The 23145-nt window shown below is 51.3% G+C and overlaps 1 protein-coding gene across 4 annotated transcripts; it reads right to left on the bottom strand.

The window, feature by feature from the left end:
- Positions 1 to 434: 434 nt before the first annotated feature.
- On the bottom strand, positions 435 to 23090 carry TRAF2 (TNF receptor associated factor 2). Of its 4 annotated transcripts, none has more exons than XM_088177408.1 (10): positions 22959 to 23085; positions 20580 to 20800; positions 19943 to 20021; positions 19496 to 19594; positions 9972 to 10043; positions 8362 to 8436; positions 7032 to 7391; positions 5896 to 6073; positions 4248 to 4396; positions 435 to 3562 (listed from the first exon to the last, which is right to left on the bottom strand). In XM_088177408.1, exons 1-10 carry the CDS (start codon positions 22974 to 22976, stop codon positions 3344 to 3346), a joined length of 1470 nt encoding a protein of 489 aa, XP_088033534.1. In that variant the 5' UTR covers positions 22977 to 23085; the 3' UTR covers positions 435 to 3343. The 4 variants fall into 4 exon arrangements, with proteins under 4 accessions (XP_088033534.1, XP_014736529.1, XP_088033536.1 ...); XM_014881043.2 differs by lacking the exon at positions 22959 to 23085 and adding an exon at positions 22022 to 22112; XM_088177410.1 differs by lacking the exon at positions 22959 to 23085 and adding an exon at positions 21889 to 22003.
- Positions 23091 to 23145: the final 55 nt, after the last annotated feature.

Raw genomic sequence — 23145 nt, 5'->3', positions numbered from 1 at the left:
TGCCCCCACATGGGTTTAGTCCATGGGCTGGTGCTGCAGCTTGAGAGGGGCAGGAACAGGTGTCCTGCAGGCACTGGGCTCCCAACAGCAGCCTGTCCTAGGAGAGCTCAGAGCTGTTACAACCCAGGAACAGGAGTGTTGGATTTGCCTTAGCAGCAGGAGAACCACTGGAATCACTGGCCCAGCACTGCTGCACTGGCGCCTACTGGCCTTTGTCCCAGTGGAGCTCCAACAGTCAGGCTCCAGCTCCTTCCCTTCCCATTATAGCTCCCCCTTCCCTCCTTGTTTGGGAATCCTCCTGCAGAAAGGCAGGGGACTCTCTCTGCAGGGGAGAGTTCCCAGCACAGAAATAATTCCCCAGCACAGGAACTCACCCACCCCCAGGCAATCCTCTCCCATGCTGTGCCCAGGCATCCCCTGGCTCATACAGACAATGCTGTTCAAACATTTTTATTAGTGCTTCTGACCAAACTACACCCTCAAGGAAAACAAAACCTAGTTCACAGTGCCAGACTGAGATTGTGTGGTCAAAAGGGGGAAAAACCCCACAAAAATGCAGCGGTGGCTTGTGTCCAGTGTTTGTCCATGTGGCCGCTAGGCTGGCAGAGCTGTGCCCAGGAAAGGGCTGGGCCCTTGACTGCAGCACATAAGCACAATTCCGGCTGCCAGCTCCATAGCTGCTAAGAGCCAAAAAAGGCCCGGACAGCATCAGCAGCACCAGAAGGGTGGGGAGGAAAAAGCTCGTGGTGGGAGGGGCTGACAGGCCATGTTTCCCCTCCAGCAGTAACACCGTGGCCTGAAGAACTCAGCCTGAGCTTTGCTGCAGCACCGACTCTCCCATCGACCTTCCAAACATGTGCTGGGGGGCAGGAGGACCAGCTCCCACCCTGAAAGCAGCCCAGACTCCCACCCAAGTGAGCCAGCGTCTCCACAGTCCCTCCTGGCACTACCTTGCCAGAGCCCCCAATCCCACTGCAGGCAGCACCCCATGAGCTGACATTCTGAGCAGCACAGAACAAGCTCCCTCCCTACATAACACTTCATTCCCAGCGACTCTATGAACAGAGCTGACCTTCCTCTCCCTTCCAGGAGAGGAAGGCTTTTCCAAGCATCCCTGGGGAGCTGCTGTAGATGGGAGCAGGGCTCTGCTAGCCTGGATTTTCCTCATAAGGCAACAGGGTGAGAGCAGCGACACAGGGCTTGATCTGTCAAGGGACAGGCTTAGGACAGGCTGAACGGGACTTGCACAAAGGGAAGGGTCCTGTCACCCCTCTCTTACCTCAGACTGTGCTGTAACCTGCTTCTGTTCCCCAACAGCAAGAGCTGGGTCTGTCTCCAGGCCCTGCACACACAGGTGTAAGAAGTTCCAAGCAGCAATTCCAAAGGGGGCTCACAGGTCACCCCAACACCTGTCTGGAGAGCCCCTGGCCAGCACAGCAGCCACGGGTGCAAGAGGTTCAGCTTGGGCTAGGGTCTAGCTCAGCCTGCAGGAACCCTGAGTTCCTGGGCAGCAGCAGGGACATTCCAAACAGCCCCAGGGGCAGGTCAGGGAAGTGCCAGCACATGCGGGGACAGCCAGACCCTGCAGAGTTCCCTGCCAGGGCAGAGCCTTATGGTACTCTGGATCCCTCAGGGTGGCTGTGCCAGAGCCAAGGTGTGAGTAGATCACAAGCCAAGCAGGCTCTGCAGCCATCCAACCCAGGCTGGGCACCTAGCAGGAACTGCTGGCAGTGAAGGGCCAGTCCCTGGCAGCCATCGAGGAGGGTGACCATGCTCCAGCTCCGCTGCCTGAGGAGCAGCACAGGAGCCAACCAGGGCCCCTGATCATTGCAGAGTGTTCACAGCTGGTTCCTGTCACCAACAAAACATCTCTTGGGGCACATTCAGCCACTGACAGAGGTGTGGGAAGCCCAGGCAAAGGAGGCAACAAAGCTTTGAGTCCACCCAGGATCAGGGCCCATCCAGAGCTACCCATGGCCACAGCTACAGCTAAGCTGCAGCAGGCACTATGCAGAGATGTGGCAGCCAGTTCTTTCCCACTAACACCAAGAGAGACTTTCTCATGGTTGCTGAACAGGTGCTGCCCAGAGACAGAAAGGGGACAGAACACTTCACTTCTCCAGCCCCCAGATCCTACCCAGGTGGCTGCAGGTTCAACATAGGGCTGAGTGGAGGAAGAGCTCCAGGTTGCTGTCACCTGGAACCAGCTGGCCCACGACTCCTGAGCTCAGGGATGGGGAGGAACAGTGAGGGAGAGCTGCTGCTGGTGACTGCAGGCCACCATGGTCAATATGTCTGCATGGGCAGACAGTACATATCGCACAGCCTGAGGTGGCAGTGCCCAGACACAGCAGTTGTGCACCACGCAGATGGACATGGAGCTCGACAGCAGCAGGAGCCCTAGGAAGGCTGGTGAAGCTGTCCCACCCTGGGAGTGAAGCCAGTTCAGATCCTGTGCCTTTGCCTATGAGCAAAGACAGCTCCCAGCACAGCACCCATCCCACCCAGTGCTGCTCGGCACACAGGGCAGAGCGGGGCAGGGCCTGGGGCTCTCAGGGTGCACACCAGCTCTGTGTCACCCTCCTCTCCTGGCACAGGAGGGACAATCTCCACAGCAGATTCACTTCTCCTTCCCTACAGGCACCCCTCGTGCTGCCCCACAGTCCCTTCTGGGCAGCAGCACCTCCTGCCCCATTCCACACTCCAGGACACACCACCCATTACACACCCAGTGAGGGCTGGACTCAGGCCACCCCTGCCCTGCAGCTGGGCTCAGCACCCTCCTAACACACCAACAGCATCAAACTAGTCTGTGTCTCTCTTGCCCAGCTGGCACTGCAGCTGTCACACACTCTCCTTGTCTCCCAGGGCGTGGAGCAACCAGCAGTGCAGAGCCATAGCACCCTACAGCACACAACTTCCAGGAACATGGAGATCTCAGAAGGAAATCCTAGACACCTGAGCCAAAATCCAAAGGAGGTGGAGCTCAGGCAGGGCAAACTGCTGTTTTACTACAGAGAGCTATGGATGTTGGCTAAACTGGTAGAGCAAGAGCTGCACTGGTTTCCACTGGAGTCCAGACAGCAGTAGTTCAGACACCCAAGTCCCTGCATGGAATTTTCCATATCCCACAGCCTGCCAGTGTCCACTAACCCTCTCCTCACGAAAGATGGCTCCCATCAGACACCTGGTTTCCACTCAGAGCAAAGGTTCCTTTTCAGGAAGAGCTTTTCCCCTCTCTGTGCCACCTTCTTTTGCTCTGAGACCCGCCTGAAGTGCAGCACAAGCAGGAGATGCCCTGGGCAGGGCTGGCTCCACACTCACTGCTCTGAGGTCAGGAGGGTTAGAGGCCTGTGAGATCAACGATGGCTTTAATAAAGATGGCATCATCACGCACATAGGAGTTCTTGGCTTCCATGACGGACACGGGGCAGAAGAGGGGGCAGCCACTGGCGATGTTCATCTCTGTGACAGGGCGCTGGAAGGACGAGGACGTCACATCAGGGCGGAAGGCGTCGATGATGTGCTCCCGGTTATTCTGGTCCAGAAGCATCAGGGTGACCTGTGGGGAAAGGTGAAAACAGGGGAGTAGCAGAATAAAACACACATGGAAACCTGCCCCAGTGACCTGCTGTGACATGTGCAGATACCAGCAGCCACAGCCACCCTGTGCACCTGCAAATCGGAGAAATGCCTCTGAACGGGACCAGCAGAGAATGTCACCTCAGTAACAACCCGTAATCTTCCCCATTCCTACATCCTCCGTGTCACTGGAAACTTCCCTGTAGCAGCATAGGGCTGTTGGACTGACTGAAAACCTACACCTTGTTCTCAGTACCGACACTGCACACAGGTTAATTCCCTGAGCCAGGGCTGTTTTCCTCTCTGCATTGGCTTGTGCCCACTCCTCAGTCTCCATTTCTGCAAACCTGCAGTGCCCAGGAGCTGGGATCTGAGCTCCTGACATGGAGTGAGCACCCACTGTCACCGAACTCTGAGGCCACCACAACCTTCCTTTGCCCTCAATCCCTGCAGCGGCTCTGTGGGGTTCCAAACATCCCATGTCACCCCCTGGTCCCACAGCACAGCTGGTGCTCTCAGCACACCTGTGGAACCTCCAAGGCAGCCAACACAGAGCCCTTGCTCTGCCTTGCCAAGTAGGCCAGAATGACAGTGCCGAGAAGCTCAAGCAGGTGCCAAACCAGAGAGGCCGTGGCTGGACACAGTGGGCTCTGCTCCAGACCCACCTTCTGGTTGAAGGGCCACCGCAGCAGCGCGTCGTTGGGTCCCTTCATCACCACAAAAAACAAGGACAGGTGGGTGCCGCGGCCGGTGCCATCCCCGTTCAGGTACACACGCAGACACATCTTGTAGCCATACTTGCTGGTGTAGAAAGCTGTCAGAGAAGTGTGGAACAGGCACAGTGAGGGTCCAGTGTAGCACAGCCTGGCACCAGCAGATCTCTCTGAACTCTGAGGGCTTTTAAGCTTGGCATCTGGAAGGAGCCAGGTCTGGGCTGCACCAGTGGTGGTCTGGAAAGCCCAAGGCCAGGCAGTGCAGCCCCTGGCCTGAGCAGATGCTGTGCACAGAGCAGTTGCTGCTAGTCCATTGGCTGTTTCCTCACTGCCAGGAGAGATCTGCCCCAGATTTGGGCCTATCCTCCTGCACCCCAGGGCTGAAGGAGCTGTGGTTCATGGCAGTAACACTGGTGAGCAGGAACAACCCCCCCAGTAAAACACTTGGCTGGAGGCAGAGCACCTTCAGCACCCCTACTGTGAGCTGGTGCCTCTGGTTGGGGCAAGTGAACTTAAGTTCTCGTTTGGACCCCAAAAGCATGGCTTGGGCATGGCCAGCATGGGATCTCAGGCACTTTCCTTCCCCAGCAGTCCTGGGAATGCCTGTGGTAGATTCGCAGCTTGAAAAGGGACCTGACACAAGTCACCCTCCCACAGTGGCACAGAGCAGTGCATCTGGGACTGGTGAGGCTCAGCAGGCACAGGCAGAGATCAGAGGTCACAGCCAATATTTTACTGCAGGACTTGGTGCTTTTCCCAACAGGCAGACTATGAATAGCAGAGACACTGTGCTCTTCCACAGGGTGAGGAGCAACAGATCAGGTCCCTGATCACTGCGTCCCTCTTGGTAATCTCCAGCTCACTTCCTCTGCTCCTTCCTCTCCACCTGCTTCACCCAAAAGCTCTCAGGACAGATGACCTCTTTGCTAGTCCAAGGACAACATCCTCACTGCCCCTCTGGGCCTTCTCAGCACTCCTATTACCCTTCGAATGTAAAACTCATCGAGGAACAGGAGAAGGGCGGCTCCAGGGTGGTGAGAGTAGCCAGGGAGAGGGACCAGGCAGCTGAGCATCCTGTTCTCCCTGGCCCAGGCAAGGAGCAGAGCAAGAAACGAGTAAGGCCCTTCCCCTTCTGCCCCCAGACTGATGGGCTTCACCCTGGCTTGTCCCGGGTCAGGCCCTGAATGAACCTTCCTTGCACAATTTGCTGTTTTGAACTCAAGATTTTGCGCCCTTTGCCAAACCCTGTGGCAATCATTTTGTCCTCACTGCAAGCAGGAACGCCACTTCCTTTTCTTTAACACAGATATCAGCTGGTATTTCCTTGCCTTTACATTCAATGCAAACCAAACAATTACAGCCAGTTCACTTTCTCATCCCATCCACAGACTGCATCTCCTCTCAGCCCTCTCTTCCCTCTTAGAACAGCACTGCTCAGCCTGCTTCACTATCCAAGTCAAAACACTCCCTTCCACATGGAATATTGTTGGTTTTGGCATGATTTTCTCAGCCTGGCCTTGGCAGCATCTCCCAAGCAAAGGATCTGCCACAAGACCCACACCCAGAGAGAGATGCAAAAGATTTTGGGGATTTTGCAAACCTGGAGAGAAGATGGCAGGAGAGCGGCCTGTTATCGCCTCCTGACGCTTCCGGGCAAACTCCGTTATCTTCCAGATGAAAACTCCATCGTAGGTGGAAGCCTCCATGTTGCGGATCTTCTCCTCCATCTCAGCCATGGCCAGGTCTTTGAGCCCAATGCTCCTCTCCAGCTGCCGGACCTGCTCAGTGGGATACATACTGCAGGTTAGAAACACGCGGGCTCTGGGGCCTGGAACAGATGGCAAACCCTGGCAGACTCCAGCATCCCTTCGGGACTGCTCCTCAGTGAGAGACTTTCTCCAGAATAAACAGGGAATGTAGGAGGGAGAAATCGAGCAACATAAGCCAATTCACTGAAGTTTCGTTCTGCACCTGTCACTCTGGAGAAGATCCATCGATACAGCTCAGTGCTTGAGCTGGAAACTTTCCCATAGCCAAGGTAAAAGTCCTTCCAAGGAGCTGCTCCACTGGCTGAGCAGCACAAGTGAGGATGGGAAAAAAATCCCCAATAAGTCAGTATTGTGACAAAACTAAATTGAGAAAGAAAAGAACCTACACCCTCTGAAGGTTTTGTCCCTGCCAGCTCACACGGGATCATGCCAGATCAGTTGCCCAGAGTATGCTGCAACTGGAACACTGCAAACTGCACACTCCAGGTGCCAGGAACACCAGGTGCACTCCACAGGGACTGTGCTGGAGCAGACTGGTGGAGGCAGCTCCTTCACACCTCCAGTCTGCTGCTGCAGGCAGCAGCACTGATTGCACTCCTTTGGCAAAGGCAGCACTCCTTTGGAAAGGTCTGGAAGGTGAGAAGCCCCACAGATTTAGTGAGATGCAGTGAAATTCTGAGTGCACTGGCTCTAGTTGGAAAACTTCGCTGAGAAAGAACCCCTTGATATCTTGCCCAACTTGATAATTAACAGAGATCTGATGCTTTACACAGGTCAGTTAAATTCTCATCTTTTCCTGGGAGCTGCTGAGGGTTAGGCACAGGCACAAAAGGTATTTTAGTTCTGCCTTCAGATTTTTGGAGTTTCAGGGTCAGGTGGTGCAGCTCTGCTAGCTCATGACATGGAAAGGAAACAGGAAACAGTCTCTGCTGGGAGTGCTGGGAAGCTCAGGCGAGCAGTTACACACCTTGTTGCTCAGTGTTTCGATTTTCTCCTGGTCCAGCTGGTGCTGGCGGCTGTAGGCTTCAGCTGTCAGGGATACTCTCTCCACCTCCCGGTTGAGCACACAGACAATGTTCTCAAAGGTCACTGTTTTCCTCTCAAGGGCCTCACACCTTCCCAAGAGCTCCAGGGACCGGGAGAGTTCTGACTCCGAGCACAGTGAGTTTGCTGCCGGCAGTGGGGAGCTGTTTTGTGATGAGGAAAGGACAGGAAGGGGTTTCGGGTCCCCAGCATCAGTCTTGAGGCTGAGCACAGAGCTCAGCAGCATGTAGAGATGCTCTGCCAAACACTTCCTTTCATGTTCCAGGAGCTTTTCATTTTCCACCTACGTGAAGACAAATACATCCCCCGCTCAGCATATGCAATCTACCCTGTAACCATCCACAGAACAAATTCCTTCTATCCAGGTCACAACATCAGCTTTAAGTTTATAATTTATAGGGGGAAAAAAACAATGAAAGAATTTTTAAGAGGAAAGAATTTTTAAAAATGTGTTTTGGTGGGGGTGGTGGGGGTTTTTGTTTTGTTTTAGAAATGCTTCAAATCACATACAATGAGGGATGCTAAACACTTTCCCCTAACTATACTGGTCTGCTCTGCCTTCCTCCAACCCCTCCCAGAAAAGCCCTGTCAGATGTATTTAACAGCAAAAAAGGACAAAGCCTCACATAACCCCCGGAGGAGAGATTTCTATGAAACAGTGGAACCTGCAAAAATTAAGTGACATAGAGAAATATGGCCTGGCCCGAGTTCTTCACTTACAAAATGACTGTAATCAAAAGTCATTACATACTTGCTTGGGTTCAAAGAGAACTTAAAGCTCATCCTGTTCCACTCCCTGCCTTAGGCAGGGACACCTTCTACTAAACCAGGTTGGTCCAAGTCCCATCCAGCCTGGCCTTGGACACTTCCAGAGATTCAGAGACAGCCACATCTTCTCTGGGCAACCTGTGCCAGGGCCATTCCATCCTCACAAGGAAAAATTTCTTCCTAAAAATCTCATCTAAACCTGACCTCTGGCAGTCTGAAGCCATTCCCCCTGAAAGCAGCATAATCACTAGAGTCCCAAAGCACTTAGGGTGCTCTTAAAGTAGGAGGAGATTTCCTTCCACAGGAATTTCATTCCTGGGACACACAGACTCTGCACAACAGATGATATGAAGTTCCATGTGCAATGGGTTTAATCAAATACCTGAAGGTAAACACATGTGAAAGTTTCGGCAACAGTAGTTTGCAGGTGAACTCTAATGCTGAGACTGAAAAGCCCCAAGGTAACCCAAGAGAGGAGCCCTTACCACTTCAGCACAGCCCACAGCCTCGAACCGGCAAGGTACTTTGGATCTGCCACACGTCTTCACATGGTCCCGAAACTAGAAAGGCAGGAAGGAAGGCAGTGTTAGATCTTATGTGTTCCCAGTGCTCCCCTTGCATCCCCTTGACATTTCGGAAACTCCCAAGATGAAGAATGCCCAAGCTGTGCCTAATCACCAGCTGACAAAGTGCCCATTAAACCTGAGCTCTGCCCATCATCAAGCCTGACTTTTGCTGGAATACAAATACAGCCCTGACCCCTGAAGAAAGCTTAATTTCTCCTTCTCTTGATGGCTGGGAGGTCTCACTGCTCACCCGCACACGCAAGAGAGAAAAAGCAATGGGTACAGGTAAAAGCTATGAATGCAGAATAATGAGCTTCCCTGAGGGCTGAGGATGGGGGGCATAGGCAACAACCCCATGAAACAAGGGCACATTTTATTCTGGGCACTTCACACAACTCTGGTCACGATGTGCTACAGGTTGGTATTTTTACCTCCATCCCAGCACTACATTTCTGCAGAGAGATGCCACTAACCCCTCAGCACTGAGATGACTCGTTCAGGTTCCCACACAGCGCATGATTAATTCAACAAGCACTGTCACAGCTTCAGTTTGAGTTTAGTACACTCCTCACCATCAGATACCAGAGCTCTGTTCTGAACAACCACCATATTCCCTCCCCAATTAACTCCTACATCTGCTACAACAGATGTCAATTAAAACTAGTTTTAAACTACTTTTTTAAAGGCTCCTAGATCCATCTGGCTTGTGTAATGAGTTGGGTTATCCAGAGTTAACATGGCAGCAAATAATCAACAAGAGTTTGGAGAGAAAAACACAGGAGTTAATTTTTAAACATAGAGTAAATCACCCATGGGAACCCCATGAGCTGGCTCCCTGCAGGGCTTCAGCTCCCACCTGCAGATAAGCCAGGCTGTACCCCACACCCCAGCCTGCAGATAAGGTGGGTTGCACCCCCACCCTCAGCCCCTCCTTACGCTGCCCATTTAGAAGAACTCTTTTGCTCCTCTTTTAGCTGCCTCTGTTCCCCTGCCCTGCTAAAGGGCTTTTTCCAACACTGCTACTAAAAGTAGTTGCCCATAGAAGGCAAGATGGTTTCAGATACATGTGCTGTTTGAAAATATTTCCCAAAACATTAATTTTTTAGACTTTTGAGCCTTGTCCCAGAAGCCAGCAGCCCAGAGATGCTATAGGCATGTATTCCTTTAGATGATTAATTAGATATCGATTAATATAGCTGGAGATGGGCTCTCTTTCCAAAATTGCAGCAGTGGTTGATGCATTTGCTCTACACAGAACATACACCCAAGAGTGTGCTCTTCCCAGAGGCTCTGCCCCCAGACATGGTTCCAAGGGAGGTGGCAGTGGCAGTACCAACACTGACCTGCAAGTGCCCCTGAGCCACATTCCCTCACACCCATCCTTAGGGAAAACTAACATCCACACTAACAGCTGCCACTGTTTTCCACACTTCATTTCCTAATGGACTCTGTACCTCCCTGCTCCCAGAATGCCAAGCTCAGCCCATCAGGACACGAAATACCCCCGCAGCACAGGGTTGGATGGATACCTTCTCCCTGGGAATCTTCTTCCCACAGCCTTCACAAGTCAACGGGAATTCAGGGCAGATTTCATCATGAGCCTGTGAAGGAACATACAGGAGATATTTGTCCTCAAATAAAAGCTTCACGGAGGTTCTGTGATGGGCACAATCCCATGGGGCTGGGTTTATACTTTATAAGAGCCAAGAGCTGGATTTACCAACCTAACTCAGACCTTGGTCAAGGTGATCTCTCTGAGCTGCTGACTCATCCTGTCACTTCCAGGCTATCCCAATTTTGGGTGCCTACATAGCCTCAACCTCTATTTAAAAGCTGCTACAATGATTTTTTAAAAAATCAAGTTATTGCATTGATGGCCATGATACTCAACGGGAAACTCCATTTATGGCTCTGCCATGAGAAGACACATTGAGGCAGGTTGAGTGGAGTGACCTGCTACCTCAACAGGGTATTTTGGGTAATTTTTCCACTGTAAGGGTTATCAGTCAGCTGAGGTACAGGCCCTGTGCCAGCTCATCACACACCAGGCTGAGCTGTCTGATTGTATCTTCACATTTGTATTAGAATACCATTTTTCAACCAGAAACAAAAATATTTTTAAATTGTTTCATTTACCAGCCCCTTCATATAAGCACCAACTCCTGCAGCCAGAGTCAGGGTTCGGTGATGGCCAGAGAGGTTGAACAAATGACCAAGGCAAAATGATCCTCTGTCCTCAGTAGACTCTTGGGCAACAGTGCTGGCTAAATGGAATGCTGGAACATGTCTCTGCTTCTGTGTCATTTCCACACTGCTTAAACCTTCTCATTATACACCCACCAGTTGAAACACGGCATTGGAAACACCATGAATATGCAGATCAAAACTCAAATTAAAAGATAAGAGCACTGAAGTCTCCTGGTAGGGACAGAAAAAAAATCCAACCAGGAGCATTTCTAATGCAGCCACCTGAAACCAGATGTTTGTTTGAAAATATGGTCACATTCAATCTCTCTGTTGCCTTCTGTGGGAACATGCACAAACCTCACCCTGTCACAAATCAGGAAGTGGAAAGTGAAACCAGCAGTAGCTCCACTCCAGCTTCTTGGTCACTCTCTCCTTTTTATGCTTTTAAGCTCAGAGTTCCAATGTGTGTCCCTCGAGAGATGACCAACCAGCCAGCGGGGTTTGGGGGGCACCGCTGCCTTCACGGACACTGCTGCCCTCACGGACACTGCTGCCTGCAGAGGAGCAGGAGACCAAGTGCCTGCCTTTACCCCACTCACTCCCACTCAAGAAGGGGCTGAGCCCTTTCTACTACTGCTGTCATGTTCTAGAAACACCCGATAGTATCTACCCCATGACCCACCAAGCACTGACAGAACAGATGGTCTGGCTTAAAGAAGGAAACTTCACTGCAGAGGCAACTATTTTAAAAGGGAGTATTTTAAACTTATGGTCTCCCATACCAACATGCTGCGTGTGAAACTACCACCCCCTTCACATTCCCCACCTCCCAGCATTCATCCTCCATCCTGACTCCCCTCAGCACCACGATGTAATGCCCAAAAGTGGGCAGCCCTGCCTGTAGCATGGGACGGAAACCACCTCCGCTGTGCTCGAAGTGCAAATGTTCTGTATGTAAATGGTTAAAGACACCCAGAAGCATCAGCCAGTGCAGATGCAAACATTTCTGTATAAACAGTTTCAGGCTCTTCTGGAAACCCCTGTTCCTCCCACCCCACGTGGGTGTTAGAACAGAGATGGATGGTATCACTGCTGGAAGAAATCCAACCCATCCTGGAGCCAAGAGCAGGGGTTGGCACTCGAGCCTGATCTGCCACACTCCACTCCCCCAGCAATGGGGCAATCATATTTATATCTTTCCCAAACCCATAGCTGTAGCTTCTGCTACAGAAATAAGCACCACTGACATCCAGGCACTTGCTTGGTAAGTTTTTGGGAGCTCTAGAAAGCCATGGCTGTGAGCGGGGATAGGCAAGAACAGGCACTCTCCCAGAGGGAACCATAGTGAAAATCAAGTTGGACAAGCAACAGAGGGAGGGGACAGCCATGAAAGAATTAAAGTGGAGCTGGAAGACAGCTGCTCACCCAGCAAGGCACACACCAGCCTGCAGCATCCAACAGCAGGAGCGGAAAAATCAAATGGGGCAGAGCTATAAGCTTTCAGCAACATCTGGTTCTTCCCACTGAATTACAATCAAAGCTGCTGATTGATCCACACATCAATTTCTTTCCCTAATAGTAAACAGTGACACAACCTCACAGCAGCCTCTCCACCACCCACCATCAGGCCATTCCCTGGGAGCTCACTGGAAAGGTTAGAAAATCAGACACCACTGTCCATGGAAGGACCACGGCAATCGAGAGGACCAGAGTCAGGAGCTGTGTGTGAGGGAAATAATTGAATCACAGAATAATGGAATGGCTTGGGTTGGAAGGGACCTTAAAGCCCATCTCATTCTACCCCGCTGCCATGGGGAGGGACACCTTCCACTATCCCAGGTCATTCCAAGCCCCAATCCATCCTGGCCTTGGACACTTCCAGGGATGGGGCAGCCACAGCTTCTCTGTGCCAGGGCCTCACCACCCTCACAAGGAAGAATTTCTTCTTAACATCTAATCTAAGTATCTCCTCTTCTACTTTAAAATTGCTCCCCCTTTTCCTGTCACTATCTGTCCATGTAAAAAGTCTCTCTGCATCGTTTTACAAGCTTCCTGTAAGGACTTACAAGCTGCAGTGAGGTTTCCCGAGCCTTCTCTTCTCCAGGCTGCTCAAAGGTGCTGAGCTCTCCCCTCTGCCTGGAGGCCCACTGGCAAACAGAGCTGCCCGCATGTACTGGGAATCCCTCACCTCAGTATCAGGACAGCTGTGTATTTTTAAAATTTGCAGTATTTGCAGACAAAGTTTCTCTCCAGACACTCCAGCAGCAGGATGAGGCAGATTCATCTGGGACAGCAAGGGCAGCACTCTGCACTGCAGCTGTGTAGGGGAGTGCAGGCATACAGAGGGAAAAGCGGATTTTAAAAAGGGCAGTTGATCCCTGGAACACACAGTGATCATTCCTAAGGGGGCTGAGGGCAGACCTCACTATGCTCTGAAGCTTCCTCATGAGGGAAAGCTCTGATCTCTGATCTGTGTGCCAGTGACAGGACTAGAGGGAATGGCTGGAGCTGTGTCAGGATGGGGTTAGAATGGACAGTAGAAAAAGGTTCTTCCCCCAGAGGGTGCTGGGCACTGCCCAGGCTCCCCAGGGAATGGGCACGGCCCCGAGGCTGCCAGAGCTCCAGGCGTATTTGGACAGCACTGCCAGGGATGGACAGGCTGGGATTGTTGGGGGGTCTGGGCAGGGACAGGGGCTGGGCTGGGTGACCCTGGTGGGTCCCTTCCAGCTTGGAATATTCTCTGGTTCTAATACAATGCCAGCATGAGCTGCTTCTCTATTTCTCTCCCAGCCAATAGGGAAAACTGCAGTTTAATCTGATCACCATTTCATCTCAGGGCATTGCTAAATTCGATTTCAGCTCTGGAAGAGGCTTCTGCTGGAAATCATTATCTCCATACCCTGGTGGCAGAGCAGGACATACCCCTGGTGCCTGGCCGCTCTGCCTGTAACCTGCCACATCCAGACAGGTCCAGTTTTTTGGAGGTCTTGTAACTATATCAGGAATCCATCAGCAAGACACTGGGTTCCCCTTCCAACAAAGGGACAAGGCAGGCAGCTAGGAAATGCCACTGTTGAATCAGCTGCTGTGAGATACCTCTGCCAGAGCCTGTGGGAAGGTCACAGCAAAGGGCAGGGCTGGCAGAGGGACAAGGGACAGCAGGACAGACTCAGAGTGAACTGCATGCTGCAGCTCTCCTACAAAATCCCCCGTCTTGGAAAGTCACTCCATTAGTCTCCTCCAAACACAGCAACAGTAACCATAAGCAGACAGGTCAAGGGCTTGGCAGCTGGAAGGGAGCAACAAGAAGGAAGCAGAACTACCAGGACAGCAGAGGAAAGCCAGCTGCCACAGCAGCTATCAGGGTACAGCAGTGGCTATCAGGGCTTGGCTAGTCTCCAGTGCCAGCACTGCCATGTGCGGCACTTGGCTCCTTGGAAACTTTTCCTGTAGCCTGGCTACAAGGAAAAGTGTGGGGCCATGAAATTGTAGAGAAAACACTGAAAGTGGGTCTCCAATGCAAAAGAGAGAGTTTTAAGGGAACCTGAATCCTATGTGCTAAGAAGCATCAGCTGCTTTGTGCACCTCTTGTCAGTTCCCCAGGGGCTTCAGAGCCTGCAAGATGGGAATGTACCACACAAGGCAGGTGCTTAATGATGCCCTGCTCCTCTGAAGTCTCCATGTCCTTCTGTGCTGCAGCTCCAACTGCCAGGGAAGTCCTAAGCTGCTTCTATGCCAGGTTTACTCGAACCTTTCCCTATACAGGTGAGTCAGGCTACAAGGCACAGGGTGACCACACGCCCAGTCCTTGTGCTACTGCATGGAGCCCAGCAACACAAGGCTGGAAACCAGGAACCCAGTCTGTAATTTCCAGTGCCAAACAGGAATGGGAGCTTTCTGAGACCATCACACAGGCTGGTGCCAGACACAAACTTCTCCCTTGCTGGGACATGCTGTTGACAGATCCAAGCAAGTTCACTTGACATCACAAATATTCAAACTTCAAAGAAACTGTCAAAACCAAAGATGAAGTTTGCATGAGTAGGTACTGTTGGCTCCAGCTGGGCAGGCAGTGAGGGCCTGCACATCCCCCACTGGCGCTCAGTACTCTGGTGCCCACCCGAGTGAGGACAAAAGGGAGCAGAAGCTCTGTGGGGGCTCCTGTGGGTCTGGCTCACACGTCTGTTCAGACCCAGGGGAGAAACTCTTGTTTTCAATGTTGAAGTTTTGTGCATCAGCTGTTAGGGCTGATCAGACAGAGCTTTGATTTAGGGACTGCTGGCAGAGGGACACCAAGGCAGTGTTTCAGGCACTGAAGACAAGTGTGAAGGCAAGAGCAATTTCTTAGGGCAAGGGAGAGTACAAAATGCATTTGAAGCAACAGCAGGTTTTCCGCCATTTTCTAAATTAGGTTCTGCCACTTCTGGTTGCTTTCAACTATAAACAAGCATGAAGTGGTGGCACATTCCAGGATGCTTTTTCCAAACCCCTCCACAATTCCCCCAGCTGCATTCATGGTGAGGGGTTTTCTCACAGTGTAGATGGCATACTTAGCACTCACCTCCACTTGAAACCTCGTGACTTACAGCTCTTCATTCTCCAAGGGGCAGATGTCAAAACTATTAATTTTTGGGCCACCACAAGAAGGCTGAGCTGGTTTCAGAAGTGAAGAGCAGACCCTCTACAGCCGGGGCTTTCCAACCCCTCCCACGCACGCTCTCCGGCACTCCCCGTGGCTTTACCTCCCACCACAAGTTTGGACGGGAAATTGCCTGCGTCTGGGCAGCCAGCTACACTAACTACTGTGGGGACTGTAAGCATGGCTGAGATGTGTTTGTGGGCCTCAGCTCCGGTTCTGGAAAATAAAGGTGTGTCTGATCCCTCTTCCAAAAGCAGAAGGTTCTTTTGGTCACCTGCATGTGCAAGTCAGGGATTCTCTCACCAGAAAATTGTCTGGTCCTGCTAGTCAGGCTGGAGCTAGCTGCAAACTGCACTTCACCACCAGGCCAGAATCCAGAGCCAAAACCTTCAGAAAAAGACAATAAATACTGTACTGGGTTTTAAAGAGAAGGCTGATCATCCTGATACAGGAGCACCAAGTGTTCCTGCCACAGCACCTCAAGTGTTGTACCCCACATAGACAACACTGATACAACATTCAGAGGTACAACTTTGTGGAGCAGGAGACGGTGAACGAGCTTCAAAAACCAACAGCTCTCCCCTAAGCAATGTGCAAAACCCTGAAGTTCCAGCCTCAGCTGAAAATCACCACCAAAACCTGTTGGGACATTTCCAGGGTGCAGCTGGGAAGGAGGGGCATGACACAGTGCACCAGAAGAACCCCTGGCTCAGGGCCCCCAGCAGCACTTTTGAAGAGGGAGTTTACCCTAGATAAGGTGTGGTAGAGGTTCTACAGCATCTCCTAAGTATGAAGAGTGGGCAGAAAGAAATGCCTGGTTATCCTGTTCTTCTGGTGCCAAGAAGCCACATAGCCCAGAACAGTACAGCAGACATCCTTTCTGACAACACAGGCTTTTGAGTCACATCACTTGGGTTTGGAGTTTTGCACTTTCTGCAGCCTTCCAGGCTTCACTTACAAAGAACTTTCTAAAACCAAAGTGACAACAACAAACTCGAGTAAAGCACATTCCCTCCAGCATGGATTAAGTCAGCTTGCTCCCACACCTGACTGTAGCTCAGCCTCAGGAGCTGAGCTCATCTGAGGCCCACAAAACTTAGTTTAAATACTGAAGTAATGTTTAAGCTTAAAACTTAGTTCTCCTTCCTAAAATTGGACAATTTCATTTCCTTATGTCTCAGTTAATTCTGTTTTCAGCTGAAGAGGGCTGAGTTAAATCCCCTTGGGGTAATCAAGGGGAATGCCAAAGCTGACCCTGTGTGTACCCCTTGTCAGCACCCTCCTCCCATCCTAGTCCTAAGGGAAGGTCACAGGAAAGGAACTAGTGGGATGAAAAGCATAAATAATAAATAAAAGATGCATGAAAACTGACAATGATATGCTGATGAACATGAGAGGGATGTGGCAGCTAGGGGTATTGTAAGGCAGGAGGAAAAACACACCAGAGCTGAGGAACCACAAACTCCCTCTCCTGGCTATCACCAGGAGCGTTTCTGAGGTTTTTCCTTTCGCTTTAATGGCCTGGGTTTAGTTTCTGTAGTTCTCCTCAGACTTTGCTCTTGAATCTAAAGGCTCATGCCCACAGCCTGATTTTCCAAAAGTACATACACATAGACTCATCAGGAAACAAGATCACTAATAGAAGGAAAATCCCTTCAGCCCCCCCACAAACTACTTTATCCAAATGCCACTAAATATTTACAAACTCTGAAAAATGCAGCCATAAATCCAGACAAATATTTCGTATGGTCCACACAGCTTGAAGCAGAAGTGCAAGTCATGTCCAAGCAGACTGCACTCGTTCAGTTTTGTGTTTCCCTTTGAGACCCAAACTTTAGTCTGCCTGAACAGAAAGCAAAACTGAAATCCGTTTAACTCCTTTTTTTGAGGCTTAAGCTTTCCAGCTGCAGAACATTTTTCCCCTGTGCTTGCCCTGGTAAGATTAGCAAACCAGAAGTGACAGTATCTCTTCATTTGCAAGTGGAGAGCAGCCACTCTCAGCACAACACACAATTTTTAAATTAGCAAACAGTGAATTCACTCTGAGGGACTTTCCATGTCCTGTCGGAAATAGCTCTGAGGGACTTTCCAGAGTGGGAGTGCTGAGCTGCTGTAGGACGTTACCCACAGCGCACTACGGATGCACCAGGCAGCTCTGCACTGAAGACTGGGTTTAACCTTAGCCCAAGGTACCAAGAGGCTCTGAGCTAAGGCAGCCATTCAATGCCTCCTTTCCTAGCCCTCCTCAGCCACACACATGGCTCTGGCAGTGTGGGACAGCCAGTCCTGATTAAATACCACAGCTCTTTAGCAGGCATCTGGGAGGAGATAAGCCAGACCTTGCCTCCTCCCACCAGTTCCTAGGAAAGAGCCAACTTTTCCTGAGAGGGCACAAAATTACCTCATTCCTTAGGCTGAATGCCACCAGGGCAGGCAGGAGAGGTGACTCAGCCCCTGAAACAGCCAGCACTGCTTCAAACCCCCATACCCCCTGTACCACACAGCACTCCCTGAGACTCATAAAAACCCCTGGCAGGAAAGATGTGTGCCACAGACCCAGAGTCCACACACTCTAGGGCCACACCTCTATCGTACATCCTTTGTCCCAGCAAATGCCGAACTGGGGCTTGGGAAGATCAGGTGGAGAGCAAAAACAAGGCACAGACTCATCCATTCTGGAGCTGATCGTCAGCTCTGTGCAAAGTTCTGGGGCACAACATGCTCCTGCGGCCCTGGTCCCAGGACAGCTCGTTGCCCATCTGAACTCCCAGTGGGAGCTCTGGCTGGACTCAAGCACTGAAACACTTGTCAGAATGCATAGGGACAACCTTTGGCAGTTGAAGATTTTTGCTGAGCTCTGCAAGAACACACTAAGACTTTTTTAAAACCAAAAGAAAAAGTTCAGCACAGCTCATCAGCCACAGTACAATCAGCACTGGAAGTTGCTGACAGATATAATTTAGCTTAGACTAATGAAGATGAGCTCACTATTATCATTGCAGAAGACACCGGACTCCTGGGCACAAGCAGAAATCAAAGCATAGAGCAAACAACCTGCAGACATCACCAGCACAGCCTGAACCTGAAACCTCAGTACCAGAGTATCCCATTCTCTGACATGCAGTCCCCAAACTCTGTGATGTTGGCAGCGTTAAGCTTTTCACCTGACTTCTGACTTCTTCTGTCCCACATCCACACCATGAGCCTCTCACAGATGTACAAATGGGGGTTCACAGCAGCAGAACCATTTATCACCGACATCCTCATCTCTAGGACTGAACTTTGAGCACACAGCAGAAGGCTCAGACAGCAAGACAAGGAAGCAGAGCTGCAGAAGCATCTCTCTGCTAACAGGCTCCACAGTCTGGACAGAACGCTCAGGCCTGATGCACAACTGTTGCTTCTTCCTTCCACTTTGCAATGGCATCATCGAGAGAATCCCAATGTTAGTCTGGACAGAGGTTTCACCTGTTCCTGAAATACATCTCAGTCACTACCAAAGCTCTGTGAACCACCAGGCTATGATCTTTATCTGGAGCGAGTGTTAGAGAGAAATGAAATGAGTCCTCTTATTTCAGGCCTCCTGTGTGGTGGTTCTACCATTCCAAGAGGGATGACAAAATTGTCCTTCAGGAGCCAAAAGTTTCACATATATTCACATGCTATGGACCAAGCAGCCACAGCCGTGACTAAAACCTGGATTAAAAAGCTAGTGGGCTCCTCGAGGAGAAACAAGGTGGAAAAGCCATGCTGTCCAGCAGCCTTGAGTCCCAGAACAGCTTGGGGTGATGGGTGACCAGACAGTACCCAACATCTAGTCCCACGCTCTGGTAGCTCTGGAGACAGCTGAAATGGGGTCAGGTCACTTCCTGTGAGCTGATGGAGTCCAAAAAGTTTTAGGTTCATATAATACAGAGAAATTCACAACCATTTCATGGCACAGCAATTTCTTGACAGTCTTGTATAGCAAAGAACAGCTGCAAAGAGAGCAGGTGGTTCCCATCATGGAAGGCACATGCTCAAGCAAACCTGAACCGATCTCAGTCCAGCCTGTGATCTCAGCAGGGCACACAAACCCTCACTCAAGGAACCTTTCCAGCTGACAGTGAAGTCCAGGGATTTGACAACTTTCCCCCACTGTCAGCAGGCACGGACAACACCCTGAGCCTTCCCCAAAAACAGCGGAAAGAAGGATGCAGACGTGCCAAGCGTTGCTTTGGCCTGTACCTCGTACTCTTTGATAGTTCCCTTCCAGGTGCAGCCGCTGTTGATGCAGACAGCAGGCAGACTCTCCACTTCCCGCCGCGCTGCGTTGTCTGGGAAAGCCTGAAATGGAAAAAACAATCAAGCCAAAAATATTACTGAGGGGCTGCAGTTCTGATCAGGACTTAATTATTTCTGAAAACTCCTCCCAGACCAGTTGCCCCATCAACCCTCAGAGGTGTGTTAACAGCAACCAAATCGCTGAGACAGCTTTAAGTAGGGCACCACTACACACACATGACCTGGATTTCAGCACCCAGGAGTTCAACACAGTAATCACCCTTCTCACTGTGAAAGAAAAGGGTTCCTAGGAATAAGGGGTTATCAGAGCTTGTGTTTTAAACAAAAACTGCAACTGGTATTACTGACACCAGTGACCTGTTAGGTTTTTTTCAACGCATTTTTCCTTACCGAGCTCGTTTCCAAAATAGAAATTCCTTCTTCATATATTCCTTCCTGGATACAGCTGGCACACTTTTGAGGTCCAGCACTACCAGACAGAAAAATAATCATCAAACACAACAAAAAAACCCTAATTTAAGATTTAACAATAAATTGATTTCTGGTAATTTTATGAAATTTTCTTATTTTTAAAGCAACACATTGCGCCTTTGCTTGTGTGTATTTTTGACATCCATTTCTAATTTTTTTCTTCTGCCAATTAATCCTTCTATTAAGCTTCCCTCACTCAAAGAGACAGAACACAAGGAAACTTCTCTGGAAGCCAGCTTGTGCTTAAACCTCTCCCATTTTGACATAACAATGAAATGATGACTTTATGACTGTGATGAGGACTGAAAGAGAGGGGTGATAGACCTGGACTGCCTCCTCAGTGGCAAAAACAATTCAGGGGATTCCATAAAACAGAACTTTGAACAAAGGCAAGTCAGAGACTACACATTCCCTTAGAGAACGGGTGATGCTGAACCTCAATGACTGAACATAGCTCCCTTACTCAGAAGGTCCTGAAAACAACACTTTTCTCTGCTTTTGTTCTGGAAAATGCTTTTCAAGCATTTTGCCTTCCCACTGAAAGCACAGCAGTTACCTGATGATTTTCTTCAGGCAGTAGGAGCAGTAGCGATGGCCACACTGTGCCTGGAATGGCCGCCTCAGGATGTTCTTGCAATCGGAGCAGAGGTATTTGACCTCCAGTTTAGTTCCCAGGATCTCCTTTGCAAACCCAGGCTGGTTTAGATCCAAAGAACCAGGTGGAGAAGAGTTTGCTGCTGCCATGTGAACGAAAAGTTCTGGCTGTATCTCCAGAGACTGAAAATAAAAGTATTTTCTCAAACTGATTGTAACTGCATGGGGGTGATTTGTCACATAAACTGTGTTACTCACAGATTATTAGACTGTCCCCCAACACAAGGAAACACACTGATGTAAATCACATCACAAGCCTGCCTTCACCTCCCAAATATGGGAGGAAATTTGAATTTTAGAACTAGATCCAGAACACAGAGACAGAAAGGACAGACCTAATAAAAGCCCCTGTCCAAGTTGACTGAAATGCAGCCTGTTTAGAGACATCAAGGCTTCCTGCTCCAAATAAGGTAAAAAACTATCTTAAAGGTGATGAGAAATAAATATAATAAGCTCAGTTAAACAAAAACCTTTTGGCTACGACAGCCTATCAATGCCTGCTTTCACACTTGCCTGCTGTCAGGAGGGACCAAAATTCTGCCCAGAGGCAGCTGGACCCAGATGTTCCTGGGGTGAAGCCGGGCACACGATGGAGCCCAGATTTAGTGGTGGTGCCCAATCAGGCACAGAGGGTTGTCCAGAGCGATGGAAAATGAGGACATGAGAGGCATAAGCAAATTGGAAAGGAGGAAAAGAATAAAATGCTTTTGTTTTGGCAGCTTATGCATCTCACACCTTCATTCCTTGTGACTACATGCCACAGCCACCTAAAACACCCAAGGAGCCCATCCATGGAGTCCCATGGTTTGACTGGGAAGGGAGCTTAAAGCTCATCTTATTCCACCCCCTGCCATGGCAGGGATACCTTCCACTATCCCAGGTTGCTCCAAGTCCTGTCCAACCTGGCCTTGGACACTTCCAGGGATGGGGCAGCCACAGTTTCTCTGGGTACCCTGTGCCAGGGCCTCCCCTCCCTCACAGTCAACAATTCCTTCCCAATATCCCATCTGACCCTGCCCTCTGGCAGTGGGAAGCTGTTCTTCCTTGTCTTTTCATTCCACGTCCTTGACCAAAGTCCCTCTCCAGCTCTCCTGGAGCCCCTTCAGGCACTGGAAGGAGCTCTGAGGTATCCCCGGAGCCTTCTCTTCTCCAGGCTGAACACCCCCAGCCTGTCCCCGGGAGGAGCCCCCACGAACGGAAACACCGCGAACCGGAGAAGAGTCCGGGGCTGCCCCGCTGCTCCATGTGGCCCGGGCTCCCTGCAGCCAGGAAGGCTTCCTGCCATGCCGGGCCCCTGGCAAAGCGTGGCCCAGCCCCGCCACTCCCTGAGGGCCCCGCACTCACCGGCCCTCGCTCCGCGCCTGCACCGGAAGCGCCGCCAGGCCCCGCCCCCGGACACGTGGGGCGAGCTCAGGCCCCGCCCACTGCCAGAGAACGGGCCCGCCTCGGCAACGGCCCCGCCCCCGACACGCCCAACACACCGACACCCCCACCACCCACCCCTCTGCACCCCCAATACCCGCGACACCGCCGACACTCCCAACACCATCACCCACCCCCCCTACTCCCAATACCCCTACACCGACACCCTCGATCCCCCAACATCACCCACCCCTACATCCCCAATGCTCCCACACACCATCATCCATCCCTGCACCCCCGACACCCACCCCACCATCACCCATGTGTGCACCCCCAACACCCCCACAACAATCCCTGTCACCACCCTCAACACTCCACCGTCACACCCAGTTATGCCCCTTGCCACCCCTACTGTTACCCCCCCCCAGTGTCACCTCCCGCCAGCTCATCAGTCATTCCCTTACTCCGTCCTCTGTCACTTCTTCCCCAGCACCACTCCTCGCTGGCCCCTCACTGTCCTCTGCCATATCCCTGCCTCAGGCGATCCTGCTGGGAATGAAGCCAGACCTCCGAGATGTTCCCACATTCTCCCAGGACTCCTCATCTACCCCCTGAGTTCCCTCATCCATCCCCTGAGCCCACCTGATCCACCTCCTGGGACCTCGTGGATTCCCTCGTCCATCCCAGGGGTTCCCCATCCATCCCCTGGGACTCCCTCATGCATCCCCTGCACCTGCTGGAGAGGGACCCAGAGGGACTGTGGTGCTGGGGTCCCACCGGGGACAGCCATCTCCCGCTGCACTCCCCAGGTGAGAAGCTCCTGGACCCTTGGAAACGGCCCGAAGCGAGCCCTAGCACCCTGCGAAATTGTTTTAGGGTCACTTTTGGCCATTTTGGGTATCAGTGAACCCTCGCCTACCTGCGCACAGAGTGCCATGGCCACCTCGTGTCCCGTGGCGCCGGCTCGGGGGACAGGTGGAGGCCAGCGGTCGGGAAGGATGGGCGGTGGCAGGACGGACACGACAGGACGGCGATGGCAGGAAAAATGCCACGTAGGGGAAGCGCGCGGTGCAGCCCGCATTGAGGTCACGGCGAGGTGCTTTTCG

This window comes from Sturnus vulgaris, chromosome 22 (genome assembly GCF_052056855.1).
Source record: "Sturnus vulgaris isolate bStuVul1 chromosome 22, bStuVul1.hap1, whole genome shotgun sequence".
Classification (NCBI taxonomy): Eukaryota; Metazoa; Chordata; class Aves; order Passeriformes; family Sturnidae; genus Sturnus; species Sturnus vulgaris.
This window is presented reverse-complemented; position numbering and strand designations above follow the sequence as displayed.